Source organism: Python bivittatus, unplaced genomic scaffold, assembly GCF_059951505.1.
Source record: "Python bivittatus isolate LINGU-HERP-01145 unplaced genomic scaffold, Pbiv_v1 ctg000700_np1212, whole genome shotgun sequence".
Classification (NCBI taxonomy): Eukaryota; Metazoa; Chordata; class Lepidosauria; order Squamata; family Pythonidae; genus Python; species Python bivittatus.
In genome coordinates, this window is record NW_028277098.1 from 70,586,636 (window position 1) to 70,598,419 (window position 11,784).

General features: G+C 38.0%; 1 protein-coding gene across 8 annotated transcripts in view; it reads left to right on the forward strand.

Moving 5' to 3' along the window:
- IGFN1 (immunoglobulin like and fibronectin type III domain containing 1) overlaps window positions 1-9,107 on the forward strand; it is a 34,654-nt gene extending 25,547 nt beyond the window's left edge. For 2 of the 8 annotated variants that reach the window (XM_025169971.2, XM_088154539.1), the window contains exons 18-25: window positions 297-425; window positions 1,240-1,542; window positions 1,723-1,806; window positions 2,581-2,669; window positions 3,332-3,527; window positions 4,810-5,109; window positions 6,050-6,390; window positions 8,285-9,107. In XM_025169971.2, the coding sequence (XP_025025739.2) occupies window positions 297-425; window positions 1,240-1,542; window positions 1,723-1,806; window positions 2,581-2,669; window positions 3,332-3,527; window positions 4,810-5,109; window positions 6,050-6,387 (1,439 nt within the window). In that variant the 3' untranslated portion in view covers window positions 6,388-6,390; window positions 8,285-9,107. Of the gene's footprint in view, window positions 1-296; window positions 426-1,239; window positions 1,543-1,722; window positions 1,807-2,580; window positions 2,670-3,331; window positions 3,528-4,809; window positions 5,110-6,049; window positions 6,391-8,284 lie in introns of those variants that run through there. The other 6 variants (XM_025169964.2, XM_088154536.1, XM_025169979.2 and 3 more) reach the window with 5 other exon arrangements.
- The last annotated feature ends 2,677 nt before the right edge of the window (window positions 9,108-11,784 follow it).

The window sequence follows — 11,784 nt, forward strand, 5'->3', positions numbered from 1 at the left end:
GTGTGACAAAGGAGTTATATTGCATTCTGACCTCAGAACCTGAAGAAAGATGTCTTTCAGACAACAGTTTGCAACCCAATCTCATAGCTAAGCCAATATACATAGATATTTCTTACTAGTTCAGTTTTTTCCTCTTTATTAAACTCAAAACACCTCACAACAAACCAAAGGTGAAGTATATACATAAATTAATTTCAAATATTAGAGAAGTATGTGATCTAAGTTAACAGGATAATAATTACATATATATACACACAGAGAGTATATATGATGAAACTAGCCCATTTATGCTATAGACAGGAAATATACAGTGAATGATTTGAAGGAGGGGCTGCAGTATGAATTCCGTGTGGCTGCCATCAATAACGCAGGTGTGGGTGAGGCCAGTGCACCTTCAGAACCTGTTTATGCTCGAGATCCTATTAGTAAGTTGTTTACCTCCTTTCTATATTTACTTGTCTATTATTCGGTATATATTTATGCTACTTTCCATACAACTGTGTTTTTAAGTTTGCAATAAGCAGTTTATTAGTCATGACACTGAAAAACTGCAAAGGTAGTACATGGATAGAAGGAGATATTTCACACAAAGTAGTGGCATGTGATTACTTCTCTCACAGGTATTTGCTAAAAAGAAATGTCCCTTCCCAAAGTGTTGTGTGTTTCTCCAGAAAGTTCGCTTAACCCATTTTTTGCTGGTTTAAGCATTCTAAAGTAGTTCACCCATTTCTAGAAGGGTCTCTTCTGAAACAGTTCTTGGTGTTCTGGACACATTCTGGCCCCAAAATATAATGCTCCAGGAAAGGCCCTCTCCATTTTGTACATTCCTACTCTACCAAAGGACAGGATAATTATTAACCACATTCATGAGGAATTGTTCATGAGAAGATGTATCAGTGAACAAATACTATATACCAAATAATGATGTACTGTACTTGACAATCTATATATAAAATTTAATTTGTCTGGCTGCTGTTGAATAGATGATATTGGGTTTTCAGTAAATTGTAATGCTGAAGTTATTCTATAAACAGTAGGAAAAAGTCAGTTACAGGACAAATGTACTGTGGTAAGGGAAAGAAAGAATGAAGAACAGGGGTTTCTGCTGGTTTTTAGTAGACGAATATGCTACAAAGAGTTAACAGAGCAAAAGGAAACAATGGGAAACCGAATGTAAAAAAAAGTAACCCCAAAATGATATCGAAATTTAGACATATCAATTAACATACCTCTTTCCAGAGCCTCCAGGTCCAGTGAAAAATCTAAAAGTGGTTAATGCTGACTACTGTAGCATCTCCTTATCATGGATGAAACCAGAATCAGCAGAAGAAAGTTATGTCAAAGGATATATTGTTGAGATTCAACACTCTGATACTCTGAAATGGACCCAGTGTAATGCTCTCCCAATACAAACAACTACGTATACAGTTAGAGGACTAAAAGCCAGGGAGACATATTTCCTACGTGTGAGAGCAATTAGCGATGGTGGTTTAGGTGACCCAGTTGAAATTGATACTTGTGTCCAGGCAGCACCTCCTCCTGGTGAGTCAAACTATGCCATTTCTGCTTTGGAAATTAAATGTTTATAGAAATAATTCTGGAATATCTTATTTATATGAAATTTTATGACGGCTACTTCTATTTATATGAAATTATACTAAAAGAATAGTGAAAGGAGAAAGAAAAGCATGTGAAATCTATGATATAGCTGTTGTTTAACAGGTGGGCAAGAGGCTGGAGAACAAAATGATTTGATTCAATGTAATGAGGATGAGGACAGAAAGGTCAGTTCCAATGGAGGACCAGGTAAGTTAAGGATAGTCCTATAAATTAATTATTAAATAATTAGGTTATAGAAGAACATGAAGGAGAAAAGGAAATGGCCTGATAAATCATGGATGGCAGCTGTTCTAAATGGGTCTAGAAAAGGCTAGTGTTACTGAAAGAAAACTGAAGGAGACTTCTCAAAGAAAGCCAAAACCAGAGGACGTTGTATCCAGTATAATGCAGAGAGAACTGGAGAGGACACATCACAGTTATATTGAAGAAGAAACTAAAGATGAATACTTGAGACAAATTTAGATCAACCATCATACCTAGAGCATTTCCCAACTTGAAACCCTCAAGATGTATTGGACAATAGTCCTCATCATTCACAGCTTTGGGAAGCATTTTAATGGAGATTTCATTAATTAATTAATTAATTCATTCATTCATTCATTCATTCATTTAATGTAGCTGCCCATCTCAGACCAGTGACTCTAACTAGATTATTGCAGATGCCTGCACTTGACTCTGAAGAAAAGACATAACACTGCTCTCCCCATTAATATTTAACAAGTGTAGAACGGTCATATATTTAACTGATTTTTTTTCACAATGATTTTAAAATCAAATGGGATGTTAGGTAATTTGAGAAGGTGATATTCAGCTGTTGTGCATGCTTCTTAGATGGTGAAATGTGTGGGTCCTGCAGAATTTGCAGTGGGGGTGTTTTTGAGCCTTTTATATATTGCATTTACAGTACTGAACTAAACAATATGATGCCAAAACTTTATTTATTAATTTACTTATTTCCAGTTTACCCCAAGTTCTTAGTGAAGGATACCGTTGAAAGCTTCATGAATGTGAAAGCAGGAGATGCCATTCATGTGCGTGTTCCTTTTGAAGTAAGTGTAGCCTTTGCAAGAAACATATGATACATTTCTTATATAATGTATATGTTTCTGTGCTTTCTTATGTGCCAGTAAATGTAGCAATGTAGAGATTTGGCATTTTTGTAAGAAATAATTTTTATATGTTGTTTTACAGTAATCCTTGAAATGAAAGAGAAGCTATAATACTTAGAACGATTTTTCATGGCATCACAACATATTTGCTAGAAAATAAGTTATCTCATTTGTATTTACTCCTAATTAAAGAAACTTATGACTGAGGTGCTAATGACAATGCAGTAAAAATCTCTGTGCATGTGCATTAAATTATCTTTTTTGAAAGAAAGTCTTTCATGCTTACTTGGAATTCTAGATTTTGTCTGTGGAGTATTCCTTTGCTGATATAAGTGAATTAAGAAGCTCTTGTTTTGCCTATCCAAATGTAAATGCCTATAAGCTCATGTCAATATGAATGGAAGAAACATAGGGTTATATCTCCAGTCTGTCCATCATCAACTGCTGTTATGCCACTGTAAAGAAAAAGAAGTGAAGAAGCCACATAGTACAAACTGTTGAAGTTGGCCACTTCTGACCTAGATTAAAAAAAAAAAAAAAGCACTGCCATGTATAAACATTAAAATCAGGCCTGGGTTTAATGTCTTTTTCCTGTTTATCAGGCATCCCCATCTTCTGAAGTGATTTGGCTGAAAGATGGGCTTTCTCTGCCGACAAAGGCCACAACGGCCACCAGAGAAAGATTGAGCCAACTCATCATACCAAGAGCTGAGCTTTCTGACAGTGGACATTATGGCATCAGCCTCCAAACTGAGCATGGGAAAAAGGAAACATTCAGCTTCCTAGTCCAAGTCCTAGGTAAAGATCATACAAGGGAATTTGCAGCTACATATGTACTGCCTGTAATCATATCTCCTCACCTGGAAAATTAGTCAGATATCATAATACTCCTTAAATAACAACCCATCAGCAAGAAGAGCACCAGCCATGCGTTACCCATGAGTGCATATGGGCTCCGAGACATTTAGAAGCTGTACATCAGCATATCTAGCTGTGCCAAAAAAAGGATCATGAAACAGATAGCCTGACAAGCCTTTTTGGACAACTGTCAGCAATGGAATCAGACACCCATTGCAAGCATTCAGTCTGGCAGCCCCTTCATTTACAGTTCACAAAAATGGTTGTACCAACTGTCAACAGGTATTTCTGTCTAAGAGACAAAGGTGGTATAAGTTGGCTTCTTTCCATATGAAGCTCCAAGCTAAAGTCGCCTATCTCATACAGAGCCTCTGCCCATTCAGATTAGATCGGAAGAGTGACTTGCCATCTACTAAAATATCACTCTGAAGATTTTGAGACTGTTACTTGCCTCAGCCTTTATAAATTGATCTAGTAACTAATTAAAACAAAGACGATGGTAACTTGTTGTAAGCAATAGTTTGAAGCAATCTGAAAATCGTCAGTCATACAGATAACACAAGCAGAAGTAGTACAGAAACATATTTTAATAGGGATTAAGTTATAATTCACTCTTCACTGATTTGGCACCTTCCATGTGGATTGGGATTAAACCTCTCCGAATTTCCTATCCATGCTATCTGGGAATTCTGAGATTTGTAGCTCCAACAAATCTGACAGATACAAGGTTGAAAAGACCTGATGTACCATGTTCAAGAGAAAAAAGTGTGAGTTTTGTAAAGTATATGTTGATCTTATTTTCTCTTTTAATCATAACAAATATCAAGTATTAATACCAAATTTTAAGTATATGTTAACCCTATCAAGATTGGTTCCCCCATAATTTACTTTTGCCTGAGAACAGTACATGTGACCCAGCTGGTCACACCCCTTCATTTTGCCATGCCTCTGGCTTCATTTAGATGGCAAATGTGTACTGAAGCTTACTTGTAAAAGTGCCTCAGGTGATTTAAAACATTGAAAAACAGGACCATAACAGCTGAAGAGAGCTATTTTTATCTGATTAACTCCATCAAAGGAAACTTTCAGGATGAGAGACAGGTCCATGGACCTGCTCTTCATTCTTCTATATACTTACATCCTTTCTATTCCATATATAATCAAATTGCTCCACTTTAGAAACACTTTAGAAATTCTTCCTGATTTTGGTTTTATTTTGCAGATATTCCAGAGTCTCCTGGTCCTATACAACTCATTGAGAAGGTCCCTGGGACTGTGACTCTGATATGGGAGCCCTCACCAACAGAGAAGAGAGAGAGTAACCTAACCTACGTGGTCATGAGACGTGATTCCAGCGAAGGATCATGGCAGATGGTGGCTGACCATATTTACACCAACAAATATACTGTTGTAAATTTTATCCCAGGTCGAGAATATTTCTTCAGAGTTCTCGCAAAAAATTGTGTAGGGGTCAGCAAGCCTTCTGAAACAGTGAAGCCTTGGACTATTCAAAAAGAAAAAGGTAAATATAGATAAGTTTAATTAGGGGAGCTGTGCACGGTTCAAAAACAGCACCTCCATTCATTAAAGCACATTTTTTTGTGAGCCTGGAAAAAAGACACTGCTGCTTTAATGAATCACGTTGTTAAAACAGTTCATCTCTAACGTGACTCTTAAAATAGCGTATTTTTTCAGGCTTGTGTTTATTTGAATTCATGGTATCATAAATGAAACCATGTGCAGTATGACCTGGGGTATTCCTGAGGCAAGTTTTGGGTATCTAATATTGAAGAAGTTTTGATCATTGGCCATGTTTGCTGGAACTTCAGTACAAAGTGACTAGTCAGCACTTCCCAGATTAACAATCTCCAGTCTGGGTTCCTCTAGCTGTGCTGGGACTCCGGTGACTACAATTTCCAGCCAAAGTAGCCAACTTTTTGTCTGGGAATTCTAAGGGTTAAACTGCCTATACATTTAGAAGGAATTAGATTGGGGAAGGCTTTTCGGACAAAAGTGCTGATTGAAATGTAACTGAGATTTGTACGTAACTGTGTAATTGAGATTTCACACTGCTCCAAAATGTCAACGTGTATTTTAAAAATGTATATTTGTGAAATGGGTACTTTAGAAATGTGTATTTGGGATAATACATGTTTTAAAAAGTGTATTTTAAGAGAAACTATGTTCAACAATGTATAAATATAAACTAAAATATGTTATAAATTGAAGATGGACATAGAACAATATTGGAATGGACTTGCATGGTTTATTGATGGAGGTTCAGTACTTTTCCTAATGGGACCAGAAATGGCAAATAACTTATTGTAATTCATCATTATTAAGCCAAGATTGCCAGTTATATGTCAAATAGAAATAACAGTGAAATATAGGGTATAAGGATTGTCTCTTAATTATTAACTTAATCCTTTATTCCCCTGATTTTATTTTTGTACCTCTTCCAGATAAATCTGAATTCCAACTTCCAAAATATAGGGGGATCAACCGAGGGCAGCCTCCAAGATTCCTTGTCCAACTGAAACCACATGTGGTGAATTTAGGATTCGATTGTCACATGAGTTGTGCTGTGACTGGATATCCAGCCCCTCAAGTCACTTGGTATAAGGGTAATAAGAATCTTTCTCAGGATCCTGCCTTCATCTGCAAAAATGATTTTGGGGTCTGTTCCCTTATGATCCAAGGAGTCACACCATCAGATGGCGGCCAATACAAGGTGCTGGCTATCAATGAACTAGGCCAAGCAATCAGCAAAGCTGAACTAACTGTGAAAGGTAAAGATTAAAAGGTAATTGAAGTCCACTTCTCACATGAAATAGTGGATGTATTTTGCTCCAAATTAGAATCTTTTCATGAATTCAGCTATTAATCTAAGATGGTAATATTTGAAAAGTATTGATAGGAAATGGGTATTCATGACAAAAGGATAATGGCTCAACATCAAGAATAAATTCAGCTCCAGTAATTATTTAGTTCAGTTCCTGATTCCTCTCTTTTGGGTCAATCATAAAAAAATTTATGATGAAACTGATTCCATCATCAATGATGACTTCACCATCAGTAGCAATGGTCCTCCAAAAATAATAAGAAATGCAAATGGGTATTATTGCAAAATAAATGTGAGCATGGGAAGAAATGTCAGAATATATATAATCTTTTGAAATTAATTAGCTATTTAACATGTTTAGCTTTGCTTGATTGCACCTTTGAAGTAAATCTGGATTGGAAAAGTTATTTTAGTAATCTCAAGGCTAAACTGCCCTGATGTTAACTGGTTCTTTACATCTGCATACAAAATGCCAATGTCCTCAACTATGGTGGGATATTGGTACCATGCCAATTACTATTGGGGAGTGAGCAAATATGAAAGGATTAATTAACCCTTTTCATATGTTGAAGTTCTTGGGGGGAAAGCCCTCTTAAAAAACTAGTGTTTGCTTTGAAGAAAGATCCCCAGTGTTCTTAGAATTAATATCTCAAGCCAGAGAGAGGGATCCTCAAGTTTTAGCTAGAATACATTAGATCCCATCAGCCCCAGACATCATGAGAAGGCAACTCAATATTTATATACTACTAAAACTCTTTTGTTTGTAACCTTCAACTGGGTGAAATAGTGTGTTATAGGGCAATTTTTGAACCAAGGTACCTCAAATGGGCTAACTTACAGAATGTATCTAAAATCTGGGATCCATTACTCCTGTGAAATTGAAATTTGGGAAATTTGTGGCTGCTTCACCACTGCTGCACTGCTGTGCCACCATGGTCAGCCCAGGTCATGTGATCATCATGCGTATCCCCAACCCCTCTCCTAACTCCCTCTGTCCCCTGCATCCAATTGGCTGGTGGAAAGGCCCAGTGGGCGAGTGGCGATTGGCTGCTTTGGAAACGAGGCTGAAATTTTAAATCTCTTAACAGCAGTGGGTACTGAAGGAAGATGAGAGAGTGACTCAAATGCCTGCTGGCAAGTTAGGGCTGGCTGGGGGATGCCAGCAGTCAATGAGTGAGCCCTCTTCCCCCTTGAGGGAGTGGGCCTTTGGGAACATGCCAGAATGAGGAGCGGGGGTGCAGTTTTCCTTGCGGTCCACAGCTCTCTTTGTTCCACCTCCCCCCAGCAAAGTGGCAGGCAATTCTGCAGATCAGCCAAGAAGGAGGAGGCTTCATCGGGGCTCTCCTGAGGGTCGTGAAGGGAGGGCAAATGGTGCAAGCCTATACAGGAAGGAAGGAAGGAAGGAAGGAAGGAAGGAAGGAAGGAAGGAAGGAAGGAAGGAAGGAAGGAAGGAAGGAAGGAAGGAAGGAAGGAAGGAAGGAAGGATTTCTGATGCTCACTGCCAGTTTCCCACAAGCAAAGTCAATGGGGAAGCTGGCAGCAAGTCATAAGTCACTCCCACTCCCACTGCTTTTTTGCCCTTGGTCATTTTGTTTCTCTGTTTAGGTAAGGAAATATCTCTGAAATGATGACCCAATGGATCATGGGTTGTCCAGTATTACAGAAAATTGGCTAGCTAAAGAGCCTTAGAATGCTTAGCATTTTGATCATTTTAGGTAATTTATAGATTTTATTCCATTTTTGTAATAATAAATTCAATATATGTAATCATCTTTTTGTTCATTTCTTTTCTTTAATGTGTATAAACATCTGAAATTTTCAACTATATTTCTTTCTGTTTTTTTCCCTATGGTAGAACCTACATATTAGTATAGTCTGCACTGAACCATCTTCATACAGCCTGCAGTATAATAATGTCTTCCTGTAGAAGTAGCACTGTGTCCAATAAATGCAGATTTATTCTTACATCACTGTTCTGAAGGATTTGTCTACTTGGTCTCACAAGTGTAAGGAAAACATTAGCTTTTCTTTTCTACTATCTTCCACGGTGTGAATGCTTTTGAAAATATCCACATAGTTATTCCAAGTAGAAGGAACAGCATCCAAGTATATCGCAGACTTCAATGGAAACGAATGGAATGTCAGAAATACAAGTGGAGAAGAAGCACCATCCCCAGTGATGGGTCACAGCAACAAAGCTATTCCTTCAACCAGACATAATGGATTACTTAGGTAGGACTAGAGTGCTACAACTTCCCCCCCACCCCTCCCACCCAGCAGAAAGGCATTCTGGAATTCAAATGCTTTGGTTCTACCCACAGTGGTTCTGCTGGAAACTGTGATTTATGTATTTTTTAGAATTTTAAATGTTTGGAAAACTTTCATCTAGAGAAATAACAAAGCTTATAAGATATATTTCATTGGCTTCAAATATTGCTTTAGTTATACCTGACTTTGTATTTAATTGCAAAAAGATTAAAAAGTAATGGAACACAAGAGTATAAAGCAGAACTGAAAATTTTCATCAGTGTTTTATTTACTGTATTTATTTTCAGCTAACAATGTTAGCGTCATCAAAAGAATCAAAATAAGACTGTGTTTTAGGTGTTTCTGGAGAGAGAGTTGCATTCTGATTGTTTCTCAAATGTCTCAATAAAATAACATCCCTTGCCAGAGAAGTATTGTATTTCTTTACTGAGTCATGAATTATACTTGGCTATTTTTTTAAATTGTGCAGTTAACTATCATATGATATCTTAAATCAGATTAACAAGAGTTACAGAAAGCCAAAAGCAATAATTTTATTTATTTATTCGTTCGTTCATTCATTCATTTCTTTGAATTATAGAGCCGCCCATCTTACAATGGGGACTGTAAGTGGCTTACAACTTTTACAAACAGTACAACTTTATATATAAAACATAAACAGCTGAGGAGCCAGAGCAAGCTAAACAAACAACAACAACCATACCACGGGCTCTAACACTCCGACCCTCATGTCTGGAAATGCATACTGTGAAATACAAGTCTAAAATTAAATGAAATGTATAACATGCAGGTAGTCCTTGCTTAACGACCATTCATTTAATGATGGTTTGAAATTATGATAGCCTTGGAAAGGGTACTTTACGGCCCATAAAGCACTTCTGGCCTTCGTAAAATGTCACGGGCCTCCCCCCCCCCCCCGTCATGTGGCCGCATTTTGGATGCTGGGCAACCAGCTTGCATTTACAATCAGTTGCCAAGCACCCTGTGATCATGTGATCGCCATTTGCAATCTTCTCTGCTGGCAGGGATGGTTGCAAGTGGAGGGGATGCGGCAGTGGGCAGTTTCGGAGCTGAAAACTTCAGGATTTGAGGTCCCTGCCTTTGCACCGCTGCAAGGTTTCCCCTCCCCTTTCAGCCACACAAAGGCAGGGACCCGAAATTGTCGGGATTTCAGCTCACCAAGAGAGGGGAAGGGAAAGAGGATAGAGCAAAAGAGCTGAAATCCTTCAGCAGACAGCTCTTTCGCTCCGTCCACTTAACCACTCGGGAGATTGCTTAACGACCGCAACCGGGAGTGCCCAGATTGCAGTTGTTGAGCAAAGCAGTCATGGGCCTCTCGCTTAATGACCACTTTGCTCAACGACCAAGTTTCCAGTCCCAATTGTGGTCATTAGGCAAGGACTACCTGTAGTGGTTCAAGGCTGACTGACTGAGCAATTCGATGACACATCTTCAGGCAATAATGCAAACTTCTGGTCTGCACTCAAAATTAAATAGAGATGTACCTACTCCTGAATCCTTGACAGACTTCAAAACATAATTGTGGTGATTTTAGCAGCTCTGAAGCATCTTTCTGGAATCCTATCCAAGCACAACTCTAGGATACAAATCTTGTGTATACATTATTGAAGTATGTGCATTGCAGCTGTTCAGTGCATCAGTTTATCATCACATTATTTCTACCAGGGCGATGACATGCAGAATCTCCAGAATTTATATTTAGAAGAATAAGATTCAGTGTTAGAGCCTGCTGCCTCAAAATGTTACAAAAACACAAGAAAAAATTCAGGAAGAGAGAAACCTTTACCATTGTACCACTAGGGGGACTCTTCCTAAACTCCTGACTGCCTACAATTTCAAAAGCTGTGTGGGTACCTCCTGAAAAAATGAATGCTGCAGAATAATTTGCTTCTGTTCTTTTGACTGTTGTTAAATGAGAAAGGAACGCCTTTTCACATGTGCATTAACAGGCAAAAATGGTAACTAATGGATATGAAAAAGTTACAGTGTACTGTATCCAGCTTTTTTTAAAAAAACAAAAACAAAACACTGGCATCATTTTGACTACCATAACCAGTGTTGTCCAAACCTGGCCACTTTAAGATGAGTGGACTTCAACTCCCAGAATTCCCCAGCCAGCATGGCTGGCTGGGGAATTCTGGGAGTTGAAGTCCACTCATCTTAAAGTGGCCAAGTTTGGACAACACTGACCATAACTAAGCTCAATGCATTGTGGCATGAATAAAAGAAAAAGAAAAAAAAGCCCAGATTGAAATCATGCCAAATATTTTTATCTCCACATCGATCCTTTCTTGTTTCTGAATGATACAGATTTACCAAATGCATATGGATGAGAAAGACTTAGCGGTAGAAGTTGTAGAGTTAGTAGAAACAGAAAGGCTAGCTATATATGCACTTGTTCTGCAGCCTTTTCTAAACTTAGTGTCCCCCAGATATGTGGGCTTCAATTTCCAGAATTCCCAACAATGACCATGGTGCCTGGTGAATCCTAGGAAGCTTCCTTGGTTGAAGAAGTTTCTTCCACTGTATCAAAGTCTAATAGTGCTCCTGTCTCACTGTAACCCAAGAACATAATTACAGAGGACACTGCCAGACATTTTGGATGTCCAGGATATTATTATGCTTCAGAAACAGCTGCAGATAACTTTCTTGATAGAGTGATCTTGCTGTGTGTATCCCTTCAGAATGTATTCCTTGTATGAGCAGCTCATGCATGAATGAAATCTAATATAACAGATGTGAGTTAGGCAAATGGTGACCACAATGCACAGTCATTTTTGCTGAAAATGTCTATATGGTAGGCGAAACAGGATTTACCTGCAGTGTGACGAACTAACCTGGAAATGAAAATTATAGATAATATTGAAGAAGAATTAAGGAACTGAATATAACGCATCTATTGGATACAATAAGGTATTAGACAGTCTACCCCAAATTCATTCTAACAATTTCTTCAAAGAAAAGCAACTTCAATAGCAAAACAAAAACAAAGAACCAAAACAAAGAATAATAAATAAAGTAGATTGCCCTTCCAGTGAAGAGTGGCTAGTGCTTAATTAACTGTAA